This window comes from Callorhinus ursinus, unplaced genomic scaffold (assembly GCF_003265705.2).
Source record: "Callorhinus ursinus isolate GAN/ISIS: 27379988/994484 unplaced genomic scaffold, GSC_fseal_2.0 scaffold3, whole genome shotgun sequence".
Taxonomy (NCBI): Eukaryota; Metazoa; Chordata; class Mammalia; order Carnivora; family Otariidae; genus Callorhinus; species Callorhinus ursinus.
Window position 1 is genome coordinate 51,224,087 of NW_027397065.1, and position 25,062 is coordinate 51,249,148.

The following is a 25,062-nucleotide window of genomic DNA, read 5'->3' on the forward strand; positions in this document are numbered from 1 at the left end:
GTGTTATTGTCATTCCTTTCCAAAGGAGAAAACCAGTTCAGAAAGGTTAGGGGGCTGGCTCAAGTCATGCGGCTAGGGTCTTTCTGACTTGGGATTTGAACTCAGGTCTGGTGCATCGAAGGCCATGTCTGTTTTTTCCCCTCCCCTCAAAATACATATACTATCTCCCTTGATTCTTGAAATCTAAGACTCATTGAATCTTCAAACCACAGAGTTTTTACTTTTATTTATTTATTTATTTTTAAAGATTTTATTTACTCATTCATGAGAGACAGAGAGAGAGAGAGAGAGAGGCAGAGGCAGAGGGAGAAGCAACTCCCCTTGGAGCAGGAAGCCCAATGCGGGACTCAGTCCCAGGACCCTGGACTCACCACCCAAACCGAAGGCAGATGCCCAACTGACTAAGCCACCAGGTGCCCAGACCACAAAGTTTCTAAATTAAAAACTACTAAAATTACAAAAAAAAATTAATGTAAATTTTGAAATACACAGAAGACATAAAGATTCATAAAACAAATATGGTAGGTAAGCCACAAAACAGTAAGAAATAAAACCTTGCCAACATAGTCAAATCTCCCTTGGGTACCCTTTCCAGGCCCTCTGCAGAGACCCCCACTGTCCTGAATTTGAACCACATGGTTTGGACATCAGCATGACACAAGAGCAGAGAGGTTGAAACCATGGATTCCCCACTTCTTGGATGCATGATCCTATGCGAGCACATAGCCTCTCAAAGCCTCAGGGTCCCTACCTATAAATGGAAATAATAAAATAAAACAGGCCTCAAAGAGTCACTATAGAGATTCAATGAAACAAAGCATGTAAAACAATTAGCACGGTGCCTGGCACAAAGGAAGGCTTAGTAAGTGGCAGCAAATGTTAGTACCAGAGCCTTAGAACCATGGACTCAGGTTCATAAAATGCCCAAGTTAGAAGGGAGCATGGGGAACACTGAGCGTATCATTCCTCACCCCACCCCCGACGTTCTGCGCCCACTTTTCAGTGGGGAAGCAGGGGAGACAAAGGCATTTTCTCTGTCCAAAGTGATTTTCCGTCTAGGGAGTGAATGTTTGCCTGTTTCTTGCAATATCCAAAGTGCCTTATGATTCCAAAGGTCTGCCCAGAAACAAGTGATGAGGGCCCTGAGTAGCCAATGGAAGTATACTGGCCTTTCTACCTGTCTGGGGAGCCCCCGCCTCCCCATCCTGTCCTGTTAAAGGCAGCTTTGCCCAAGTGGGGGTATTTCCAGCTTTGTGGTTTTCACTTCCACTTTTACCAGGTGGGCGGAGTGGCCTCCGGTGGACAAATCAGATTCCTCCTCAGCTCCAACTTCAAGAGGTAAGCCGGGGCTCAGGGTCCCAGACACCCAGGCGGCAGCAGCAGCAGCAGAAGCAGGAAGTGTGGGGAAGACCAGAGGCCAGAACCATGGAAGACCAGCGCGACCTCATCTCCAACCATGAGCAGCTGCCCATGCTGGGCCAACGCCCCGGCACTCCAGAGAGGTATGTGTGAGCTGCAGGAGAGAGCACACAAATCCTGGACCACACAGACGTGCCTGGGTGCCATGGGAGGAGCACGAGACAGGGAGCCACGGGAGGGATGGATTCAGGCCCTGCCTCTGGGTGATTTTGAGCAAGTCTCTGGCCTGAGCTGGGCTTCTGTCCTCCCTCCAATAAAATGAGGGAGCTTCTCCAGGGCAGGGGTCTTAAATTTCTTTGTATGATACACTTATGTCCTCAAAAATCATAAGAGAGCCCTGGATTCTCCCCCTAGACTTACACACAATATCAGGGGCTTCCCAGACCCCCTGAAGCTAGACTGCGAATCCTAGGTTAGAAACCTTGGACTAGATTTGGAAAATGTTATGGATCCTAGATGGAGAAACTGAGTTTCTCAGAGAGGATGGTAGAAGCTGCTCATCACAGTGGAGTTTCTCCCTAATCACCACGGATAGGTGAATGTGTTTGTATCAGGGAAGTGTGAGTAGATGGACGTATCTGCCATTACAGGAGGGACTGAGAGATGCTGGGAGGAGTCAGGAAAAGGCAAGGGTGGGGGCTCTGGCTAAATTTTTAGAAGGGATTGAAGGTTGATGTGGGTCATGCCCTGCCTGTGTCCCTCTCCCTTTCAGCAAGGGGCCAGCACAGCCATCCAGGAGGACCCCGGGACCCCTTTCCCAGGCCCAGGATTGTCTCATCCAGGTGTTTCCCTGGGGAAAAAAAAAAAAAGAAAAGAAAAGAAACAGGGTTAGAATGTGGCTACCCCATAGCCCCACTCTTCCCAATCTTCAAAAAGTAATTTGCAAATTGGGGCGATTGGCTGGCTCAGTCAGTAGAGCATGAGACTCTTGATCTCAGGGTTGTGGGTTTGAGCCCCATGTGGGATGTAGAGATGACTTAAAAATCTTAAAAAAAAAAAAAGTAATTTGCAAATTATAGAAACTCAGGGCAGTGATGTCAGCTGTTGCCAGGCAGAAAGAGGTTTGGGAGAGACACTTAGAGATGTCATGAGGAACTGCATTCTGCAGGACCAGATATAGACCATCAGAGCATTCCTGTGAAAACCCCAAGGAATCCCAGGGCTCGGAGGGCTGACTCTCCTGTGAGGGCTAGATTCTGGTCCAGGTTCTGCTGCTGTCACATATGACTTGGACAAATTGCTACTTCTTTCTGGGTCTCAGTAATAATAAAAACAATGACACTAGCCATGATAATAGTTCCCGTTCACTGACTACCTGTCACCAGTCCTCAGCCAGGGTTAGTAATTCCTATGATTAGTTATGTGCTAAACCCAACCCTAACTCTCACAGTAGTCCTATATAAGTCCGGTACTTTTATCATCCCCATTTTTACATAAGAGAAAATTGAGGCTTTGTTAGCAGCTTACTGAAGTTATCACAGGTGGTGAGTATTGGAGTGAGCTACTTAGAATTTGAATCCAGGACTAGCCTGACTTCAAAATGTGAGCCCACTCTACGATCTGGCCTCCTTCTAGAAGCAGGATTTGCAGAGAGGGCAGGAAGGGCCACGCAGTGAGTTGCAGACCTAGTGCGAGCTCAGTGTACAGAGAGAGTGCCCCCTCCTCAAATCCTTGCCTGACTCTCCTTTTAGTTTAGGGACTGCTTTTTTTTTTTTTTTTTAAAGATTTTATTTATTTATTTGAGAGAGAGAATGAGATAGAGAGAGAGCACGAGAGGGAAGAAGGTCAGAGGGAGAAGCAGACGCCCCGCTGAGCGGGGAGCCCGACGCGGGACTCGATCCCGGGACTCCAGGATCATGACCTGAGCCGAAGGCAGTCGCTCAACCAACTGAGCCACCCAGGCACCCCAGGGACTGCTTCTAAAACTGGCCCTGGTGTGTGCTCAGTCCGTTCTAGCCTTGAGCCTGTTTCTCAGACCCCTTTGTGAACACTTCTGCTTCGCAACATTTGTATCATGGTTCCTGCTAGTTCTGGTTGGCTCCTGACTTCAGCCAATTATTATTATTATTTTTCATTCAAGAAGGAGGCCGTGGAAAGGAGGAAATGAGGAGAGAGGTGGCAAGAGTTGGCAGTCATCCAGAACCAGGGGACCCACATTCAAGGGGCAAAAAGAGGAAGGAAACCAGACGCTAAAGTTAACTATTAACTCCCTTGAGAGTAGTACTCAGTGCTAACTGTGTACCTAGGTGTGGAGCCAAGAGCTTTACCCTCATGATCTTATTTTATATAACAACCCTTTGAGTAGTTGTTCCTACTTCAGGTTACTCGGAGGGGTTGACTTACCCCAGCTCCCTGACCTAAGGGGGTGGCAGAGCCAGGATTCCACTCCAGGTCTCATCTCCAATATGACTCTGTAGATTCTTAGGCATTATGAGAAACTGAGGTTCAGAGAAGGTATAGTGGAAGGTAGAACTGGGACCTGATTGGGGTTGCAGAGGGGTGAGCATGTAGATAATGAACTGGAGAGCTTGAACCCAGGCAAGACCCGGGCTTGGGTGGATGTTCACAGAAGCCAGGCTACCCCTGTTCCTGGAGGAGGCCAAGAAGTGGTACTTGCTTTCCCTTCCTGTCTGGTCTCCTCCTTTTCCCCACGCGGGGTTTTTGCTTTCTCCTAACAGAACAACGATCTTTTGGCCTGGACCTTGGCCCAGAACATGCAGAGGACTGGCAAGCAGAGAGCCAATGAGAATGAGCTCTGTGTGTGATGTCATGAGTTACTAGGCAGAAGGGTCTCCTGGAGTTTCCTAAACTGTCCTTGTTGGTTCCTGGAGTAGGCAGAGTGTAGTCTCATGACGACAGTTTCTAGTGGGGTTCTGGTAGTCCCACCCCCGGGGTGAGGTGGGAGGAAACAGGCCAGGAACTGTCAGGGTCCTGGGGCAGGATCCTTACATTCCCTAAGCTGTGACATATTCATGTGCCCTCAAAACCGTAACCAAGGCCAACAACTCCAAGAATTACCTGAGGTCTGGCCACCCCTCCCTGTGCAGCCAACTCGTTTAGAGAATGTGAGACATTGTCCCAGTCACACAGGCTCAGGCACCATACTCCTACTGAAACCCCGCCCGGGTTGGGAGTACCATCTGAAATACTTGCGTGGTCACAGTCAGATTTTGCTTCAAAGAAGAAAACCACCAAATCCTAGAATTGCTGAGGTGAGAGGCACCCACATGACAGGCCCGGAGAATGGCAGAGACTTGCTCAAAGACACGGGGAGTGTGGGGTGAGGGTGTGTCCCCAGAGGGAGTGGTGCCCGACTCTGCTCCAGTCTGACTGCATCCACTGTCCCCAGCCTGCTCCTAAAATGTCAAGGCCTCACTTCTCGTTTTCAGGTGGGCCACATGCTCTGCTGCCCAGGGCCCACTTCCTTCCCTTTTCTCTGATTTCACTGCAAGGGTTGGGGAGGTAGGGGGCTGAAACCTGTTCCCCTTGAGGGCAGTCCTGATGCTCAGGAGACCCCCCTGGCAGAAAGAACCCGGGGAGACCCTCCACGTCAAGCCCTTGTAGCACAGGTGGGACGAGGCCCAGGAAGGACAAGGCACTCATCTCTGGCTCTTCCCCACTCATCCTAGGTCCAGGGGCAGCACTAGGGTTTCTGCTCAGGACCGTAGGGAGCAGCAGTGGTTAGAATTGTGGCGCTGGGGGAACGTCTTCGAGCTGTGTGTCCATAGGCACTGGTTGTTTATGTGTGCGTGTTCGGGATAGCTGAGGGGGTGGAGGAGCCGACGGAAACGGGGGGCATCCCCCTGCTCTCAGTCAGCCCTTGGGGCAGCCACGTCTGTGGACCTTCCTCTGACCTACCTCCTGCCCCCCAACAGCAAGTGCAGCCAAGGAGCTATGTACACAGGCTTTTCTGTCCTGGTGGCTCTGCTCCTGGCTGGCCAGGCCACCACTGCCTACTTCCTGTACCAGCAGCAGGGCCGGCTGGACAAGCTGACGGTCACCTCCCAGAACCTGCAGCTGGAGAACCTGCGCATGAAGCTCCCCAAGCGTGCGTCCCCCACCTCCATCCCGACCTCCCCCACCCCACCGTCCTTCCCTCGAGACCCCATCCCTGCACCCAGCTGGGCCCACTCTCTTCTCCCTCGGGTCTGGGATTCCAGCCCCTCCTCACTGGGTTGATCTTGGTCCCCAATCCGAGTGCTCTCTTCCCTGGGCACTGGGGCCACACTCATACTGTACCTCCTGTCCCCACAGCATCCAAGCCTTTGAACAAGATGAAGGTCGCTGCCCCCATGATGATGCAGGCGCTGCCCATGCCAGGCCTGCTCCAGGGGGTAAGGACAACCGGAGGGCGGTGGAACGGGGAGGTGTCATCTAGCCTGGATGTAGGGTGAAGGCCGGGGGAGGACGGCTGAGGCAGGAAAAGCCCAGCTTGGCGGGGGGCGGGGAGGACAGGGCCTGCCTTAGGAAGAAGAGAGCTCCCAGGGGTCGGGGAGGAAAGAGCCTCTTGGGGCCATCCCTGGGAGGTTTACAAAATGCTTCTCGTTTCCCAGAGCATCTCACGGCCCCCTCCCTTCTCAAAGCCCTTGATGTCCTCTATGGGTAATGTTTCTGTCCTAAAACAATCTGCTGTCCACAAAGCCTGGGCAGGAAAGCTTATGCAGATTTGACCACTAAGGACATTGACGCAGTAAGGGAAAGTGACTGGCTTGAGCTCTCCTACTTGGGCTCCTACTCCGAGGTGGTAGAGATGGGCCTGTTCCTGTTGAGCAGCTGAACTCTGGACTCCTACCAAGACCCGGAGCCGCTGGCTCTGTTGCAGGGCCCCTCCTCTGTGGGCCGGTACTGGTAACCCCCGTTTCTTTCCTTCCACAGCCCATGCAGAACGCCACCAAGTACGGCAACATGACACAGGACCACGTGATGCACATGCTTCTGGTGAGTGGGACCCCATGGGTGGCCCTGCCTGCCCACCCATGGTTCCCGCGACACCACACTCCAAGGCCTGCACAATTCCGCCCTCACCAGATTAGCGAAAGAATGCCAATGTGGCCCTTAACTGTCATATGTAGTCTAGCCCTGCCATCTGCTTGAGGGTTTGAGATGGAGAATCTGAGGCCCAAAGCCCAGAAGTGACTAGCTCAAGATGCCCATTTTCCCTTCCCAAGTTTCTGCTGTGTGTCTACTCCGCACCAGGTGCTGTGCAAGGCTCTGGGCTCACACTGGGAAGCAATCAGACTCTGCTTCCAACCCCACAGGGGTCCCAGGCTGATGTGGGAGATAGACAAGTGACCAGGTGATGAGGGACATGCAGAGGAAAGCAGTAGAGGACCCAACTGAGTGGGGGGGAGGGCAGGGGTGTTGATGAGGGGAGATCTGGAGGATGAGTAGGAGTCTGCAAGGAATGGAAGACTGGGGGTTATGGGTAGAAGCGGGCCTGGAACCTGGGTCTCCGAACTCCCAGCCCTAGGATCACATAGCCATGCAGGTGGAAGGCCCTTGCTGCCTCCCCCCTCCTTGGCTCCATTATGGCAGAGGTGCAGGGAAAGGCGGATTGCACATTTCACCTTGCCTGCCAGAGAGCTCTTTTTAGACCTTCTTTCCTGCCTTGCTACCCCACAGGAGACTGACCCCCTGAAGGTGTACCCGAAGCTGAAGGGGAACTTCCTAGACAACCTGAAACACCTTAAGAGCACCATGGGGCCCCTGGATTGGAAGGTCAGCGGCTTCCCCTGCGCTGGCCCCCTCTCATCCCTGACATCTAGGACAGGGCTGGGAGAAGGTGCTGTAGGGCTGGGTCGGGGAAGCTATCCTCAGGAGGCTGGAGGTGGTGCACCGGCGCCAACAAAGCCACAGACATGAAGAGGGCTCGGAGTTGAGGAACCACCTCGACCAAACCCTATGGGTCTCTAAGAGGGAGCCTGGCTGCAGCTGGGCTCTGGGGTGTTGGATCCCTCTTGGACCCTCCATGTCTGTCCCCAGGGGCAAAGTCAGGCAGGGTTGGAGGGGGCTGTGGAGCCTGACCCCTTGCCTCTATCCCATTAGGTCTTCGAGAGCTGGATGTATCAGTGGCTCCTGTTTGAAATGAGCAAGAATTCCCTGGAGAATAAGCCCGAGGTTCCACTAAAAGGTATGAGGAGCAGGAGCCTTGGGATGCCAGGGCTTCTGGAAGCTCCCTCAGGGCTCTCTGGGAGCTGCAGTGGGACTGCCCCAGCCTCTCTCAACTCTCACTCCTGTCGCTCCTGCCTGTTGCTTCTGGGCTTGGCTGCTCCCCCTCAGCACTCCCTTTAGAGGCTGACCTCCCTTGTGGAGGCTGGCACTGCACACGTGGGGCCTGGAGACAAGGACCCGACCCATCCCAGGTGTCATCACAGTGACCTTCTCCATTCAACCCCACGCAGCTTCGAGTGAGGGGGCTGGGCAGGGCTCAGGACCCCACCTGCCGAGGGACCTCCCCGAGCTCACACGGCCGGTACACGCCGGACAGGAGGACCTTGGGGAGGACCTTGGGGTTTTTCCATCTGGGGGACAATGTATGCTAGGATTTTCAGCCCTAAAGCCTCAAAGAGGGCCATGTCTTCCTCCTGGCACTAATTTGCCACACAACTTTGGGCAAATGTCTTCCCTCTAGGCTTCAGTTTGGGGAGTGGAAGATCAGGGGCCCAGCCCATCCCACCAGAGGCCTCCGATTTTCTCAACATAGAGTCATAGAAAGCACCTTCGATGCCAGGGTGACCAACTCCCAGCTGATGTTTGAATCCCTCTACCACATCCTCAAAGCAAGCCCCATTTGTACCTGGATAACTCCAGTAACAGAGGCTCAGACTTACCAAGATGCCCATTGCTTTTCCCTAGAAATAAGAATCACAGGTGCAATTCCAAACTTCAATAGACATTGAGTGTCAGAAGAAACCGCGTTCTGGGATAAGCTTACTTGCACTTTGATCTCACACCTTGTTGGTCCAGGCCTTAGTTTCCCCACCTGTGCCAGGGGTAGAGTGAGCACAGCCCCGTGGGCAGAAGGCATTAGGCCCACGGCAGCGGTATGTGGATGTCTGGTTCTGCCGAGATTCTGGCCCAGGGCTTGCTCACTCACTGTCTTCACCACGCCTGTCGCTTCAGTACCGACCAAGTGCCAGGAGGAGGTCAGCCGCATCCCCGCCGTCCACCCTGGCACGTTCAGGCCCCAGTGTGATGAGAACGGCCACTATAAGCCGCTCCAGTGCTATGGGAGCACCGGCTATTGCTGGTGCGTCTTCCCCAACGGCACCGAGGTCCCCCACACCAGGAGCCACGGGCACCGTAACTGCAGTGGTAAGCAGTGCCTACGTGGCCAGGGAGTGTCAAAGAAGCAGAAGGACCCAGAAGGCCCTCCTGGCACACGTGGGGCAGCCCCTCAGCCACTCCTTCATCCACCTACCCATGCAGTCATCTGTCCATCGGTCCTCTCCTTACATCCACTCATCTGCTCACTCATCTGTCCTTCCTTCCTCCATCTGCGACGCTCACGCAGCCAGGCACCGCCCACGGTGCATCCAGGAGTCCTACAGGCCCACCCATCTCATGTCATCGTTCCTTCCCTTGGCCTGCCCCGAGCACACCTTAGTGCTGCCATCCAGCCAGAGTCCCGTCTCCACCAGGCACGAGGCCGGTGGCCAGGCTGGGAGGAATGACCCCAGCCTCTCGCCAATGGGTATGGGAGGCTGGACTGCCAAGTGACACGTGGCCTTGCTGTTCCCTTGCAGAGCCACTGGACATGGAAGACCTGTCATCCGGGCTGGGCCTGACCAAGCAGGACCTGGGCCAAGGTAAGGGCCCCTGCAGGGGTCATCCGGGCCCCAGCAGCTTATCCCCCGAGGGGCTGAATCCCTCACGGGCCCTCCGGCGCAGCATGACCCCGGGCCATTCTCCAACCTCCCCGGGACATCCATTTCACACCCGAGGACCACTACTAGGGGCTGTGGGGGTGGAGAGTCCTCAACTGCCCTGAGATCCCAGGGTGCTGGGAAGGGGCAGGGCCAACAGGTGACCCCCCCCCCACCCTAACCTGCGGCTTCTCTTCTCTGTAGTGGGCATATGAGACAAGCAGACGCAGATGCCGGCACGCAGCCCGCCCCGCATGGCCTCTGCCTCCTTGCTCCTCTCCACCCCCAGCCCTAGCCCCCCTCCTTCCCATACACACTGTCTCCCACTCTGCGCCTCCTTCCACGACACCCTGGCACCTGGCTCTCCATCAGCCTTAGACACAAGTCACGTCAGAGAACACGGAATGTAATGATGCAGGAGGGTCCTGCTGCCTCACCCCTCATCCATCAGCAGGAACGCATGGCCCAAGGGGGTAGACCAGGAGCTAGGCTGACCCCCATTTCAGCCTCCAACATGGAGCACCAAGATCCAGGCCCACAGACAAGATGGAAGGCACAGGGAGAGGGGACAGTGCTCCCCCGCGTTAACCCAACCCGTTAGCTGTTCCTGCCCTTTCGGCCTTGCCTTTCTAGCCTACCTAGCTGCGGGGAGGAGCCGCCCTTCCCCTCTCCAGCAGCACTCCCCCCGGGAAGAGCCGGCCGCTCCACAACCCCCGCCCTCTTCCCTCCGCGCGGCCAAGCTTGTCACCGGCCCTCAGGGCCGCAGCTCTGTGAGAATAAAAGGTAGTAAGTAGAACACTTCTGGCTCCTGACTGTTGTTGGGATCTGGCTCGTGGACCCCAAGGAGGTACCCGAGACCTTGAATCCAGTGGCGTGGGTGGGAGGACACAGCCCAGCAAAGCCCAGCCCCAGATGCCTGTGGGGCCCGGCCGGGCTGTGCGGAGTGCGCTCTTTGGACGCAGGCACGCTCGGTTGCCGTGGGGACACACAAGCATACTCTACTTCCAAAAAGAAATAGGCTCTTGCCCAGAATCGTTTAAGTACCAGTTCCTCCCGTTCTCATTCCTCTACTAAGAACAGCGTGAGTGTGAGGACGGACGGCAGTGGCGCAGGCCCCGGTGTCGGGACTGCCAGGAAGCGGGGAGCTGTGGGGAACCAGGGGCTCACGCCCGACGTAGACCCGTTCTAGACCCCCACACTAAGCAGGAGAGAGAAGCTAATACGGGGCAGGGGCCCGAGTGAAGGGTGCAGCGGATGCCGACCCGGGCCTCCAAGCCCTCCAGCCCAGCGCGCTCCTTCTCCACATGGCCTCTTACTCTCACTGGCAGGAGGCTCAGCGCACTGGAGAGAAAGCTCCGTGTCATCTGGGGCTCCACGCAGCTCTGGGCGATGGCACTGCTGCCCTCACCACATTCTGGAGATTTGGCACCCAGACAGGTCTTTGGAGTTCGTACATTTCTTGCCTGCACCATCCTAGAACCTTCGTTATCTGGACACGAGGGCGACTCAATCCTGCTTTTCCTGCTCCTACTCTGCCCGCGGGACCTATTCTCTACCAGGCACATCAAGAGGGCCTGCCTCCAGCTCACACCCCAACTTCAAAAGGAGGCTCGTGAAGTCATTCCCCACCAGCCCTCTTCCATTTCCTGCCTCTGGATGTTTGCCAGGCCCTAACCAACCAGCCGTGACGACGCACGAGGTCCCCCTTAGCGGAGATGCCACTTCCTCCGGGAAGCCTTCCCCATGCTGACTCAGCACCTGGGGCACTTCGCAGGGTCTTCTTCTCTGGCGACCTGTCTGTTCCACTCACCACAGCGTCCCAGAGCTTGATGTGTAGCCAAGAACAAATCCTGAGCGGGATTTGGTCGCCTCCAAGCGTTAGCCAGGCGGTCCCTTCCAAGAATAAGTCAAATGCAAAACATTTGTCCCGGATGCGCTCGGAACTCGCACCTTTCCTTCAAGCCTTTTATTTTCTGAGTTGATACAAAAAAACCACAAACAAAACAGGGAAAAACTGACAGAGGACAAAGCCTCAGCATCAGCCAGAGACCAGAGACGTAGAAGGAGCTGCAGGCTGGGCCTTGCTAGGTCTGCAGGAACAAGAGATGGAAAGTCCCGAGGCCTCTGGGCCTGTTGGGTTTGAAGGGGGAGGGGCAGGTCACTTAAAAAAATATATATATACTGTACACATCTATCTGAAGCATTCTGTGTCAGGGCAGAAGTCAGACGCGAAGCTGGTGAGCGCAAGTCACTTCTCCTCCTCCTCGGACCAGCCTCTCTGCAGGGCTCACTAGCTCGGCCAGCACGGGCTCTGCGGCTGGCTGGCTTCTTCTGGGGAGGGAGGGAAGTTAAAGATTCAATTCCAACCCATGGTGGCCAGAGGGCAGAGGCATGGGGCTGGTCACCACTTGGCTAGGAAATCCCTGGGGGAAGGAAACATATCCAGATGTAAGATTTCCCGACCTTTTTCTCCAAAGAGAAGAAAATAAAATCAAAGCCTGGTGTCTCTGACGCAGGGGAGGAGCTTTAACCACAGCGGGCACTTTAGTGCAGACCGTGTCCCAGGAACGGGGCTGAGCACTTTAGTGCTCCATGCTTAATCCTCAACGCCAGGCAGGCAGGCTCTGTGTGCCCCCCCTCTCATTTCCAGGGGGCTGGTGGCTGCTGGGGTCCCATCAGCCCCTTCACCACCACCCGGAAAGCACAGCTCCATCGGGGTGGCTTATTATGAGGAAACCATCTTCTTCCCCATGAGGAATGCCCTCAAATGACAAGATCACAAGGAAGAGGAAGCGGACAGTGGTGGGAAGAGACCGAGCTGTACTTGACCTCGAGCCTCATTCTCCTCTACAAAGAGGCACTATCCCAGTGCCCGCACCCAGGGAGTGCTGTGTTGGTCACGGCCGTCACTATTCTGGACCCTTCTGACTCTGCAGCTCTGATTTCTGGCATCGCCTCACTGGCCCCACTGACCTTGAGGGACAGAACCACTTTCTCCAGCCCCTGCTCCTTCCCCCTGCTTGGCCCCTGCAACCAGGCCAGACGCTAGAGTTACCCTCCTACCCTCACCAGGGACCCCCCGGCCAGGAAGCATACCTGTTGCCGTGTGCCCCTCAGACAGTCTGCTCTGCTGTCTTCTTCTGTGAGGAGAGAAGGACGAGAGGCTCCTGTACCTGAAGCAGCTCCGCGCCCCCCTCCCCATGCCGCCCCCCACCCCCCGGAGCAGAAGTGATGGTTCTCTCCTGAGGACTTGTAGCTCCCCCACCCGGAACAGATATTGGGTACACAGGGATCCCCAAGGGCAGGGCTGGGGCCCCATCTGCCCAGGAAGGAGCCCGGGACACTGAAGCCAACAGATGCTCAGCTTTGAGAACTGCCCCCTACTCCAGTGATCAGCCTCTGGAACCCATAAAGCAGAGGGGACACCCTGCCAGCTGGGGTACATATATCCCAGGGAATGTCTCCTCTCACCTCAGCCTACCTGGCTAGCCTCCCTGCCCCCCACCGCAGGGCTCTCCTTCACCCATCCCAAGAACATCCTTCTACCTCACAAAGACGGGGCCACTGCCATGGCTGCACACACACAGGCCGTGTCCCTCCCTCAGGGTGGCCCCTGCCCTCCACCCATCTGCGCCAGCTTGTCACAATTCACGAGGCCCCAACCGCTGGACCCTGAGAATGGCTCGGGGGCAGGGAGCAGGTCTGGCCTGCCCCACCCGCACTCTGACACACACAGGATGGGGCTGGTCACATCCACCCTGGGGACCGGGTTTGCATCCTTCTTCTGGCTGGAGACCCCTCAGGAACACACGCTACCTTTTTCTTCTTTTTCTTCAGGAATGGTGAGTCAGGGTCTTTGGTTGAGGCCTTTTTTACTTTCTTCTTCTTTTCCTTTTTCTCCTTGTCTTTTCTTTCTAAGGAAAGAAAGTAAACCCCCTAAGTAACAGAAGCATGGGGGGGGGGGGTCTCAAGGGATCCAGGAACCACTCCTCCAACGCCAGGTCCCCAGTTCTCCCCACACTCCGGGGACCCATCGAAACACAGGCCCCAGGCCTCTGTGACCACCTGCCCTGGCCCAAGAGCCCATCCACGGACCATCTGGACTACTATTTCTAACTCACTTTTTAAGACTTCCACACATTTTAAAAAGTGACATTCAAGGGACAGACAGGGCTGGATGAAAGGAGGTTCTGCGGCACGCAGTCTGGCACAGAGCTTGGGAAGGGCCAGCCGCCGTGAGCTCTGAGGGAACCTTCTCTCTAGGTGCCTGGGCCGCGGAAGCAGGACGCTGAGGGGCGCCGGACAACTGGCCCCCCGCCGTGAGCGAGCCCCGGTGGCCCGTGAGCAGGCCGCACCGGGCAGCTGCATCTCCCCGGATCCCCGGCAGGTCAGCCCAGGAGCTCCGCGGCCCAGCTCTGGCTCTGCCACCACCACCCCACCCCACCCCACCCCCCACCCCCGGCCCCCCGCAAACCAGTCTGCAGCCCTTCCCTTCTGTGCCCGCTGGGCGCCCGCCCCCACGGCACGCTGACCGGAGGCTCTCAGCACGGGCCCCGAAGCCTGCTCCGGGCTGCAGCGGCCAGCCACTTACTCTTGTCGGATTTCTTCTTCTCCTTCTTGCTCTTTGGGTTGCCTTGGTCTCCACCCTCAACCTTCAGTGTCCCTGGCTCCCCTTCCGGCTTTTCCTTGGCCCCCTGCCCCTGGGAGCCAGGAGACCCCTTCTCCTTCTTCTCCTTGATGTCACCACTCGCTCCGTCTCTCTTGGCTTTCCCCTTGGGAGTCCTGAGGGCCTTATCTGGCGAGCCAGCACCCTCCCCACCTCCCCCAGCCACCAGCTGCTTCTTCTTCTTGCTCTTGGGGGCTCTGGTGGCCGTCTGGTCCCCCGACAGCTTCCGCTTGCGGCCCACCCGGCCCTTCCTGCTGCTCTCCTTGGCGGCATCCGCGGCCTTCTTCCTCTCCTGCTCCAGCAGCTCCGTCAGGACCTTCACCACTGAGGCCTGGACCCGGGCCTCGTTCAGGGGCCAGGGCTCACTCAGGAGGCGCCGGCTGATGTCGCTCTGCAGTGCCAGCATGGAGGCCTGGGGGCTTTCAGCCTCCTTCTTGGGCTTCCGGGGCTTCTGAGGCATGGGATTAGCCTCTCTTCTGCCTGTGGACAGAGAACATGGAGTCACGGATCGGGAGAGACAGCAAACAGGCTCACCCCGAAGCTGCAGGGTGCGGCCTACTCACGTATAAGCCAAAGGGGGGGCGTGGTCTAGGGACACAGCTGACCTCCTCGGACAAGGTACAGACAGGGAAAGGGGGCCCAGAAGTCACTCTGCCCCATTGCCTGGCTCACACCTTTCCAGCCGTTTCTAACTTAGCTCTTTTGTCTCCTTGCACTCGAGTCAGGTTGGAGATGGAAAAAGACTCCAGAATCTTAAGGATGGGGAGTGAACTCTGCCAACAAAATGAGAGATCAGACAGGAGGGGACGGGACTGTCCAGTCAGAGGCCCAGAGCTGGGAGGTAAGGGACTTGGCTTCCAGCTGTGCCCACCGCCAGCATGCTGGGGGACCGTGCTCCTCCCTTGGCCTCAGTCTCCCCATTTGTAAAATAAGGGCTCAGGTAAACGGTGAGGCCTCTATTCTAAGGCCGACTCATGATAAAAGCTGGTCAGGGAACAAGGCAGCCTAGCGGGTGACGGGCATGGTGTATATGCACGTGGTGGCTGACGAGGCAGGTTTGCTGCCTGCCAGAGCGACTTCTCGTGCCTTTGTTTAGAATTTTCCACGCCTCTGCTCTCCTTTGATAATTGTGTGTTGACTACACGTGTGAAAAAACCTGTCCACAGTCCCCTCTAAAATGTCTCCCTGTCGCACCCACCTCTCACAAAGAACAGTGGGGCAAACAGTGAGCAATGGCTCTTCTGCTGACCCAGCAGCGGTGAGCTGCAGCTAAGGCCAAGGCTGGGGTACTGGGGGGAGGGAGGGCGGCATTAGCAGTGTCCCACTGCTGCCCCTGACTTCCCAGGTGACTCGGCAGGTTTGCACTCATTCTGGGCCTCACAGACACAACCGTGCCTACACGCTGGCTCTGAGAGGCGCCCCGTGGCTCGGCCCGGCTCCCCGTCACGGGCCTGGGGCCTGTTGCCTGCAGCATGCAGTGGGCCCAGGACAGGAGCCCAGGGGAGGCGCAGACAGCAGGCTGAGCAGGGGTCGGTGCGGGGGGCGGGGTGGTCCCAGGACAGACGGAGGCCCAATTCAGTTGTTTAGTGCTTCTTGGCAAGGGCAGGGGTTGGCTGGAGAGGGAAGCTGAGGAGGTTTGCGCCGGCAACCTCCCTCCTCGCAGCCCACGTCTCTGCTTCCTGTCTACAAACACCCTAGAACACCACAGCTGGGGAATGCCTAGAGCTGTCCCAGGCGTGCCCATCAAAGCTACCTGTCCCTCAGCACTGGCAATGCCCCAGGCTGGGTGACCTCAGCAACTCCAGTCTGCCCTCCAAACACCTTGTGACAATTGTTTGTGTGCGCCACGCCCTGACACTCACTGGATGGATCTACTCTGCCCTGTGTGGTTAAGACACAGAGGCCCAGGGTGGCTAGGGTCCTGTCTGAGGCTTTACAAGTCAGACCATCACCTGGGGTCTCTGCCATCTGCTAGAGGCTTCGCCAGAAATGGCTCCTGCCTTCTGTCTGAACTGCCCTCCGTTCCCACACCCCACACCATGAGTCCATTTGTTCGGAAGCAAAGGCAATGGGGACAGTTAGAGAAAGCCAAGGCCGCTCTAAGGCAGGGATCACCCAACCAGATGCACCAGCATCCCACAGAGCTGGAAAACCCAACTTCCAGGCCATCCCAGGTCCTAAGAGCCAGACACCCGGATGTGGGGCACCAGGCCTTGCTTGGAGAGGCCCTTGTGATAGACAGGACCATACTGGTAGGACTGTTCCTGAGGCCCACTGCCTTGTCCCTCCGTGTCCCACTGTGTCTCTCCTGTGGCCCTTGACTCACTTGTTTTAGGGGATACGGTGCCTGCTACATGTTGGCGCTCCACTTCCTGCTTGCCGTCTGGGGCATCTTTGGTGGCGGAAGTAGAGGAAGCCGAGGGGTTGAGGTCTGGCCTAGCAGTGGCCTTTGAAGCCTGGGAATTGGCCAGAGTCGGCCCAGGGGTCACATAACCTGAGAGGAGAGACTGAAGAAACCCAGTGTGAACGAGACTGGAACCCCGCCCCACCCTTGAGTGCAGAGCCTACTGTGAGGAAGCCGTCCCAGGAGCCCCTGAGATCGGGCCAGCCCTCTCGGGCCTGGCGTGGGGCACACTAGCCCTTTGTATGAACCTCCTACACTATTTTAATTAATACAGATTTTCCTCAGCCACATTTAAAAAGACAATCTCCCACTACTAACGCGAATGGAAAATCACTAGCACTTGCCGTGTACAGAAGATAACCTTAGAGAAATCCCATCTGTTCCAAAGTGTCTTTTTTTTTCTGGGACTCATCTAAAATCCGGGCAAGCCTTTCCTACAGGCTCTAGGAGTCCATACTCATGGCTCTATGCTGAAACAGAGCCCCACGGGGAGAGACGGGCCCCCGCTGTGGCCGACGGCCTCGGCCTAACACTGCAGCAGGCCTCCAGCGCCTGCCCGAACGGCCCCCAAGGGGCCAGTCCCCGCCCTCACCATTACCTGAGAGGGCGCCACCACCTCGTCCTCACTGGACTCCGCTGTGGTCTCCTCCACCAAGGTCTCCGTTGTGGAGGGGGCTGGACCTACGGGGGGGGGGGGGGGGGGGCAGAGGCCAGCTGTCGGGAGGCCCCGGGATGGTCTGAGCCTTCCGCTGGTCCCTCCTGCCCAAGGCTTTACCTGCTCCTACGACTTCCTCCCAGCTCAATGGCTATTCGCAGCCTTCTAAGCAAAACATCTCAATGCCAAAACCTTCCATTCTAATTCCTGAGGCCCGACTTCTGCTTCCCTGCTTTTCTTTTTTTTTAAAGGTGTTATTTGTCAGAAAGCGTGCACACGCACAAGCAGAGGGAGTGGCAGGAAGAGGGAGAAGCAGTCTCCCTGCTGAGCAAGGAGCCCGATGAGGTCCTGGGATCACAACCTGAGCCGAAGGCAGATGCTTAACCGCCTGAACCACCCAGGTGCCCCATTCTGTGTGGGAAGCATGACCCCAGGACTTTGGGGGGCCAGTTATGGGAGCCTGAGAGTAAAAAGCTGGCAGTCAAACAGCAGAGCTGGAAGGTCTTTGGTATCATTTGGCCCAATCTCCTCGTGGGGTTGTACAGGTGGGAAACTGAGGTCCAGCATGGGGTGACTGGGCCCAGGCTGCAGAGCAGGTGGAGATACAGTGCCGAGGCCTGAGACTCGTGCTCCACCAGGCTGCCACTCCCCTGCTCTGGGCCCACCTAGCCTTCTCCTGAGACCCTCACCTAGCCTGGGGGCCGAGGGAGCCATCTGAGGCCCGGCAGCATCTTCCTCGCTCCCCGAAGAGCTGCCGCTGCTGTCATCACTGTCATTGGAGGTGTCAGAGGCCTTGGCTTTGGCGCATCTGGCAGGAGTGGCTGTGGCCCGCTGGACTGCAGGAACCTCAGGCTTTCTGAGCTTGTTGGTCCCCTTGGCCTGCACAGGGAGTGTTCCCAGAGCACCGTCAACCTAATTTGGTAGAAAAAAAAAAAAAAAAAAAAAAAAGAGGAGAGAGAGGGAGAAAACAAAAAAAAAAATGAAGGGAAATAAACTTGGTGCTTATGGAACATCCCAGTTACCTCAGGGCTAGGCGTCTGTTAGCTGCTCTGCACCCGGGCCTCACTCAGCCCTCCCACAAACGCTGAGCTGGGCAGCAGAGGTTGGGGGGGGGGTGGTGTGGGTTAGAGATGTGTGCATGTTACAGTCACAGGGCGGGTAAACGCTGGCGCTGGGACTTGGGCCCCTCCCTGGGCCCTCCCTTCAATGGTCTGTCATCTTTGCTCACTGTCCCCTCCAGGGTGGTGGGGCCTAGCCCCCCCCCCCCCACCACCAGGCTCCCCGGCTCACCCCACTGGAAGACGGGGTCCCAGCAGCAGGAGGCTGGGCCTCACTGGCTTTCTGGGCAAGGACCTTCAGGGCGGCCTGGGTCAGAGGGAGGCGAGCAGGGCTCCTCTTTGTCACCTGTGGACAGCCAGAGGCAGCCCTGAGACTCGCAGGTCCTCGGGATGCCATCTGTGCCAGACCCTGGTCAGATCCTGGCTGGGGTTGGAGGGGACCTGTATCTGCACAAGGAGCCATGGGGCTGGAGAAGGGGACTGAGGGCGAGTCAAGGGGGTAATGCCACCATCGGGGCAGAAAACAGGGCCAGGCTTCAGGTTATCAGCTGATCATACTGTTCTCAGTGGATCCAAAGACAGCTTTTAGCCCAGGGGAGGGAAGCTGCTCGGGCCCCACCTGAGGCCCCCCGACTCAATCTGAGCTTGCACTTGGGAAAAGTCTCTAGCCTGGTGGCTGCAACAACCTCCTCAAAGGTGTCCCTGGTGCCACTCCTGCTTCCCACATCCGCCCCTAGTCAGGGAGACAGAACTGGAAAAGAGCTGGGCTGGGCAGGCACCGCCCCCCCCACCCCCCCAAGTCTCTGCTGCTGGGCGGCGCTCACCACAGCCTGTTCGGCCTGGCTCCTCTCGCCTTATTGCTTCCCCCAGCTCTCCCGCCCAAGTGCTTCCCCAGAGGGTCCCAGCCTGGGTTCCTTCCCCTGGCCGGAGTACTCCCTGGCTCGCCCTGGCGTGGCTGCTTCTCTAGCCTCGGTATCGCCTCCCTGGAGAGGCTGCTCTTTCCTGCCCACCCTTCCTAAAGCAGCTCACCTCATTATTCTCTCGTTTAGACTCAGTTTCTTTCAAAGTACCCACCAACTGGTGAGTACTTTACTTTTTGGCTTCCTTGTTTCATGGCCCATGAGACCCTCCCGGCTGTCTGCCTGGTGCGGACAGATGCTCAGCACCATCTGCTGGCCGAATGGAGGCGGGCTGCCGGGTGCCGTGACCACAGCACAGCTACCCAGCTCCCATGCTCCCAGGAAGCTTCTCTTGGGCTGTAGCTCGTGCTGAGCCCCTCTGGGCTAGGGGTGCCCAGCTCCCTCCTGCCCTCTTAGAAGAGAGGGGTGGGGTGCAATGGGATGGGAAAACTGGCCCACATGGCCCAGGAGCAGGGTGAGGAGTGAGGAGACCTGGGTTCTGGCCCTGCCTAATTCTGGACAGGCCTCAACGGTCTTGAGGGACAGCGCTCAGCTCTGTCATTCGCACAATGAGCCGCTAACTCCACCCTGCTCAGGCTGTAGATTTAGGCAAAGACCCAACAGAAATGCACTGAAAATGGTGAAGCCAGGAAGTCACCATTATCCACACTAAGACAGGCAAGGTTTGTTCACAGCATTTCCAAACGGGGAGGGAAAAAGCAAACAAACCAAAAGCGCAACCACGTTGGAACAGCTGCCGAGGGGCGCGCGGAGCCACAGCGTGGCTCTACCCGGGGGCCACACTCCCAGACTACTCTTCCTTACAGCTCAGAGGCATCTGGGAGCCTGGTCGGGGCTGCAGCCAAGCCAGGGAAGGTGCGTGGCTGTGAGGGGGCGGCTCCTTGGGGGCGGGGGGTGTGTGGAGGAGAGCGACGGCAGCCCCACCCAGCAGCATGTGTGGGGGTGGGGAGGGCGGGGGGATCCCTTCGCCCCTGCCGGCCCACATGGCCCTCCCTTGCCTGCCGTACCTGAGCACCAGGCGCCTCCTGTTTCTTGCCTTCTGACACCCGACCGGACGCCTCCCTGCTGCCGGCCCCAACAGTGCTGGCTCTGGCAGTTGGCCTTGGGTGGGCCGTGAGCACAGCTGCTTTGGTTCTACTGGCTGAAATGGAGCGGGATGGGGTGCAAGTCAGGGCACACGTGGAGCAATCCCCAATTATCAGCCCTTCCTGGGGACGTGGCCCAGTGCTCACGGCATTTGCAGCAGAAGCCTGTTTAATGTCCTCCCCGAGGGCGCCTGGGTGGCTCAGTCGTTGAGCGTCTGCCTTCGCTCAGGTCATGATCCCAGGGTCCTGGGATTGAGTCCCGCATCGGGCTCCCTGCTTGGTGGGGAGTCTGCTTCTCCCTCTGTCCCCGAATCCCTGGCTCATGCTCTCTCTTCTCACAAAAATAAATAAAATTTAAAAACCAAACACCATCCCTGAGCCTCGCAGGCAGGAGCCGTCACTAGCTCTGTGTCACGAGCTCAGGGGAACCACAGAACTGCTGTGACCGCAGGCCTTCTCCCCGGCCCCTCCCCACACTTCAGTCCTCGATGCTGCCGCCCCTCAGCTGGCCAGGCCACTACTTTGAGGAATGGTGGGGAGCACGGCTACCAAATGGGACTCTGTGCATTTAGAAGATCTTTTTTTTTTTTTTTTTAAGATTTTATTAATTTACTTGCCAGAACAGAGAGGGAGAGAGAGAGAGCACAAGTAGGGGAGTGGCCGGCAGGCAGAGGGAGAAGCAGACTCCCTGCTGAGCAAGGAGCCCGATGTGGGGCCCGATCCCAAGATCCCGGGATCATGACGTGAGCCGAAGGCAGACGCTTTAATCGAATGAGCCACCCAGGGGTCCCTACAAGAGTCTTCATTAAGAGTATCATGGTCATTTGCAAAGGCTCAGTTCCGTGTGCTCACTGTAGCACTGTTCGTGATAACCCCAAAGCCCCCAAACAAAGCCGGTTGCTTCCTCCAGCATGGCACTGCCCACATAAACTATGCTAAGCCCACCCAAAGGACAGCTCTGTGGCCAGCAGGACTCACACGGTAAATACGTAATGTCACAGTCCGTCAGGTAAAAATCAGAGCACGCGTGCACGCTATGACTCACTAAACACACGCACAGCTGAGGTTTCTGCAGTTTCGGTAAAGTTAACAGTTCTAAAACGCCAGTAATTATTCCAGACAGCGGGATTACGGTGACAGTTTTTTCTCCTGTGCTATTCTGTATTTAATGAGCCCACCAAAACCAGGTCTTATTATTATGCTCACAGAGTGTCACAACAACGTTAGCTATTTTCCTGATGGCAACGGGAGTACCAGAGATTCTCAGAAGTCAAAAAAAAACCCAGATAGGGTCCTGTCTCCCACTGACAGATGGAACCCTTGCCTACGATGTCTGTACATGCCACCAGGACTGCGAGGCTCACTACCACCTCACAGCCCTCTCCCCGTTCAGGCAGTCAGTTGCTACAAAGCTCTCCCTTAGATTACGTAGGAACCTGCTGTCTGCAGCTTCCAGCCACTGGCATGGGTACCACCCTTTGGAGCTGGCACAGAGAAGTCCCGGCAAATATGGTCTCCGGAGATGGAGACCAGAGCTAGTTCCTTGTCAGGACGAACCAATGTCAGGGGCAGAGACCTGGCTCCAAGCCCCTCTGGGCAAACAACTGTGTGCTGTGTGACTCAGCTGGCAGCCTCTCCCCTTGGGCCACAGGGAGCTGTGTGTGTGCTGTGTGTGCGTGCGTGCCCGGTGGCCTCTGCCAGGCCAGCTTGGCGGTGGCGGCACGGGAGTCAGCCCTGCGTAGCGGGCCTGTGCTCACCAGGAGTGGAGCACTGCGTGGCGGGGATAACATCCTCATCCTCACTCTCGGAGGAGGAGCTCCTGGCTGTGCTCGCCGAGGCCCGGACCTTCCTCGGGCTGTTTGCCGCCGGGGCTTGTGTGGTGGTAGCAGCCGGGCCAGCTGGACTACGATTAGGGTCGACAAAAATCAGAGGGGGTTTAATCACCTTGAAAAACAAAAACAAAACATACCCCCCCAGTGATTAAAGGTTTGGCCAGGCAAAGGGGAGGCTGGGTGGGGGTCCAGAGCGCTCAGGGCAGCCGGGCAGGCGGAGGCCATTCCGGCCACCCACAGCACTCTCCGCGCGCCGCCCCCGCCCATGCACCTGCTAAGACCCACACAGCACCTAACAGCCCCCAGGAGCCCCTGAGGTCAGCGGTACTGGCTCCACTGTACAGCTGGGAAAACACGAAGTCCAGAGAGGGGAGAAAAGTGGCCCAAGGCTGCACAGCTTACTGACTATAGAGCTGGGGCCAGAAGAGCCAATTCAGCCTTCTTTCCTCTGGCTGACTTCAGGGCCAGACAGACGCTGGCCAAGCCAGGTGCTCCAAGCAGCATGCCCCTCAGCTGCCCGGCTGTCACCCACAATCCTCTTGGGGAGCTGTGCATAGCCGAGTTGCCCCCACCCCAGACACGCTGGTGCAGCCTCCTGAGCTGTGGCCCAGGGCGCAACGACCTGACTCCACGCTGACCCCATGTCTTCAGCAAACAAACCGCACAGGGGAAAAGCCAAGATGAAGACTTAAGGGACCCAATGCAGTGTGTGGCCCTGTGTGAACTCTTATCCGAACACACCAGATGTAGAGACTATCGTTCATGAGACAATCTGGGAAGTGGGGATGCCGAGCGCGCAGGCCAGTTTCTCAGGAGTGATACTGTATGGTGGCCGTCCTCTCATCAAAGAAAGGAACCCAGGGGTGCTGGGGAAGGAGTGCAGGGTTTTCATGAAGCAAGCCTGGTCACGAGTGCAGATCCACTGAGGCTGGTGAAGGCATGTGGGGGTTCTGCATGCCGTTCTATCTTGGGGCAGGCTGTACAGCTTCCAGTGAGGCAGTAAAAGAGAGAGTGGCCGCTCCCTGGGGCCCTGCGAACCAGGCGGGGTCACAGCTCTGGTGGACATGTCCGCCGTACACAAGGGCACCCTCACACACATGGAGCCTGCACCTGCCATCCCCAGAGGTCAGACTCGGTCTAAGTTCCACGCCCTCTCTTGCCTGGAGGGGAAACAGGACAGCAGGAGGAGGCAGCCCGAGGCCAAGGTCTGGGACCCTGTCTCGCCCATCACCCCACCCCGCCCACCTCCGGGGCCCAGGGGGGCCCAGGGCAGCCCAGGGCGCGGTGGGAGAGCATCCTGAGGAGTCAAGCAGAGAGGTGCCTGCCCGAGGGTGGGAGTTCTGCTGGGCTGCGGCCCTTCCCACCCTTGCCAAACAGCCTCCCCCGCGGCTGCTCTGATCTGCCACTTCCAGAGCCTGCCTTCCCACATGATGAAAGAGAGAAGGATGGGAAGTGGGAGAAGGCTTACAGTTGGGGGGGGGGGGGAAATCTATATATATGTGAGAAGACAGAAGAACAGATTGTCGGGGACGAAGAGAGGCACCGAACCCACCGAGGCAAACAATAGCGTCTGGGATGTTAAAAGCAGCTCAGCAGCAAAAGCTTCCTCCTCCCTGTTCCACCTGCCCACACGGCCTTGGCACCGGGGGCGGTGCAGGGGGCCTGGCACTCGAGGGCAGGGACACGAGGGGCCCGGGGCTGAGCCCTGGACACAACAACAGTGCAGCAGTGGCATCGGATCGTTCAAAAGGTGGGCCGTCCGACCCAGGGATATGGGGAAACCCACCTCTGACCCCACTTCTGCCAGACCTCACCATGTGGTGAGGCCCCTGAGCTTCGAGGGCCTGTTTCCCACCTGTTGAAAAGGCTATTAGTAATCCCAGCCTGGGCTCGCTCACCAGAGGGGCTCTGATGCGCTCTGAAAACCGCAAAGCACGGCACACAGAGGTGACAAAGCCTCACGGGAAGCTGACGCAGCCTGGACACTTGGCTGGGCCTCCCTGTCGGTGCCAGGCCGCGAGGGCCCAGAGGGAATGTGGGGATGCCCTTCCTGCTGCAGAACCAAACCTGGGGGCCCGCTGTCACAGCTGGGCTCACCAACTCTGCCCTCATTCCAGTCTGGGGCTGAGTGGGGCTGGGGGGCTGACCAGCCCAGGCTGTTAACCCTGGGGTAAGGGACAGAGCTGAGAAGGCACCCAAGAGCCCCTCGCAGGACTGCCTGGGGCCTAGTTAACAGGTCCCGGGCCAGCCCTACCCAAAAGGGCTGGGAAATCCCCCTCCAGGCTGGGCCTGCAGCCTCGTGGTTCACCAGCCCCCAAGGAATGTCACCCCACGGGTTGAGAAGGCAAGTGGCCTCACCCAGGGTGACCAGCAAACTGTGCCAGAGCTGGACTGGAAGTCTGCTCTCCAGGGACCAGACAGGAGCTCCTTCCAGGACCAACCATGCTAGGGCTCCGACTTAACACCCTAATTTAGCTCCTTACGGGTCTTCTTCTCTGACTCTACCTGAAACATTGAGGGCAGGGCTTAGGTCTTTTTAATACGGCACTGACCCCAGCAAAGACCCTGGCCTGGGGTTAATAATGCCAGCAACAGGGCAGAGCCACAGACCACCCTCCCTGAAGTCGATCTCAGAGAAAGAGGCTGGGGTCCATCCTTGTAGGCGGGGAGACTGAGGCACAGCGAGGGAGCCTGGGAACGGAGCCACGATCGCCCCTGCCCCCCAGCCTGAGGCTCCGCCCACCACTCTGGCATTGAACCCTTTTCTCCACTGATAGGCTAATAATAAAAACAGAGTGAAACTTGTCAGTAGGGAAGTACTTGACAAATGCATAATAGTAATAATAATCATAATTAGTGAGCTAGGGATGAAGGAGCTCAAAATCCCCCAGCAGGGAGGAGAGGCTGCAGCTTCCTCAGGCTGCACCGCTCCTAGGGAAATGCACAAAATGCCAACTTTTTTCCTGCTTCTTCTTTAATAGGGACTCCAGAATCTTCAGGACTAACGTACCAATTAAATGGTTCAACTTAAGCATGATGTTCATTTTAATTGTGTTAGTCCGCCCCCACAACGCAGGGCGAGGCGGCCCCCTCCCTCCCAGCTGTCCCGACCCTGCTCAGACAAGGAGACGGCCTCCTAAGGGTGCCTGGACCGCCAG

At 57.2% G+C, this 25,062-nt stretch overlaps 2 protein-coding genes across 5 annotated transcripts in view; one reads left to right on the plus strand and one right to left on the minus strand.

The window, feature by feature from the left end:
* Positions 1–1,410: 1,410 nt before the first annotated feature.
* Positions 1,411–10,082, plus strand: CD74 (CD74 molecule). Its single transcript, XM_025867246.2, has 9 exons — positions 1,411–1,502; positions 5,295–5,467; positions 5,674–5,753; positions 6,295–6,357; positions 7,042–7,137; positions 7,465–7,549; positions 8,542–8,733; positions 9,165–9,227; positions 9,489–10,082. The coding sequence occupies exons 1-9, from the start codon at positions 1,426–1,428 to the stop codon at positions 9,497–9,499; spliced, it is 840 nt and encodes a 279-aa protein (XP_025723031.1). The 5' UTR covers positions 1,411–1,425; the 3' UTR covers positions 9,500–10,082.
* A 1,123-nt stretch (positions 10,083–11,205) lies between these two features.
* TCOF1 (treacle ribosome biogenesis factor 1) overlaps positions 11,206–25,062 on the minus strand; it is a 37,378-nt gene continuing 23,521 nt past the window's right edge. For 3 of the 4 annotated variants that reach the window (XM_025867249.2, XM_073890863.1, XM_025867248.2), the window contains 10 exons: positions 21,830–22,016; positions 19,995–20,128; positions 18,300–18,413; positions 17,699–17,921; positions 16,953–17,035; positions 16,277–16,457; positions 13,876–14,430; positions 13,101–13,198; positions 12,381–12,424; positions 11,206–11,707 (listed from right to left, as the gene is read on the minus strand). In XM_025867249.2, the coding sequence (XP_025723034.1) occupies positions 12,398–12,424; positions 13,101–13,198; positions 13,876–14,430; positions 16,277–16,457; positions 16,953–17,035; positions 17,699–17,921; positions 18,300–18,413; positions 19,995–20,128; positions 21,830–22,016 (1,602 nt within the window). In that variant the 3' untranslated portion in view covers positions 11,206–11,707; positions 12,381–12,397. The remainder of the gene's footprint in view (positions 11,708–12,380; positions 12,425–13,100; positions 13,199–13,875; positions 14,431–16,276; positions 16,458–16,952; positions 17,036–17,698; positions 17,922–18,299; positions 18,414–19,994; positions 20,129–21,829; positions 22,017–25,062) is intronic. The other variant, XM_073890864.1, reaches the window with a different exon arrangement.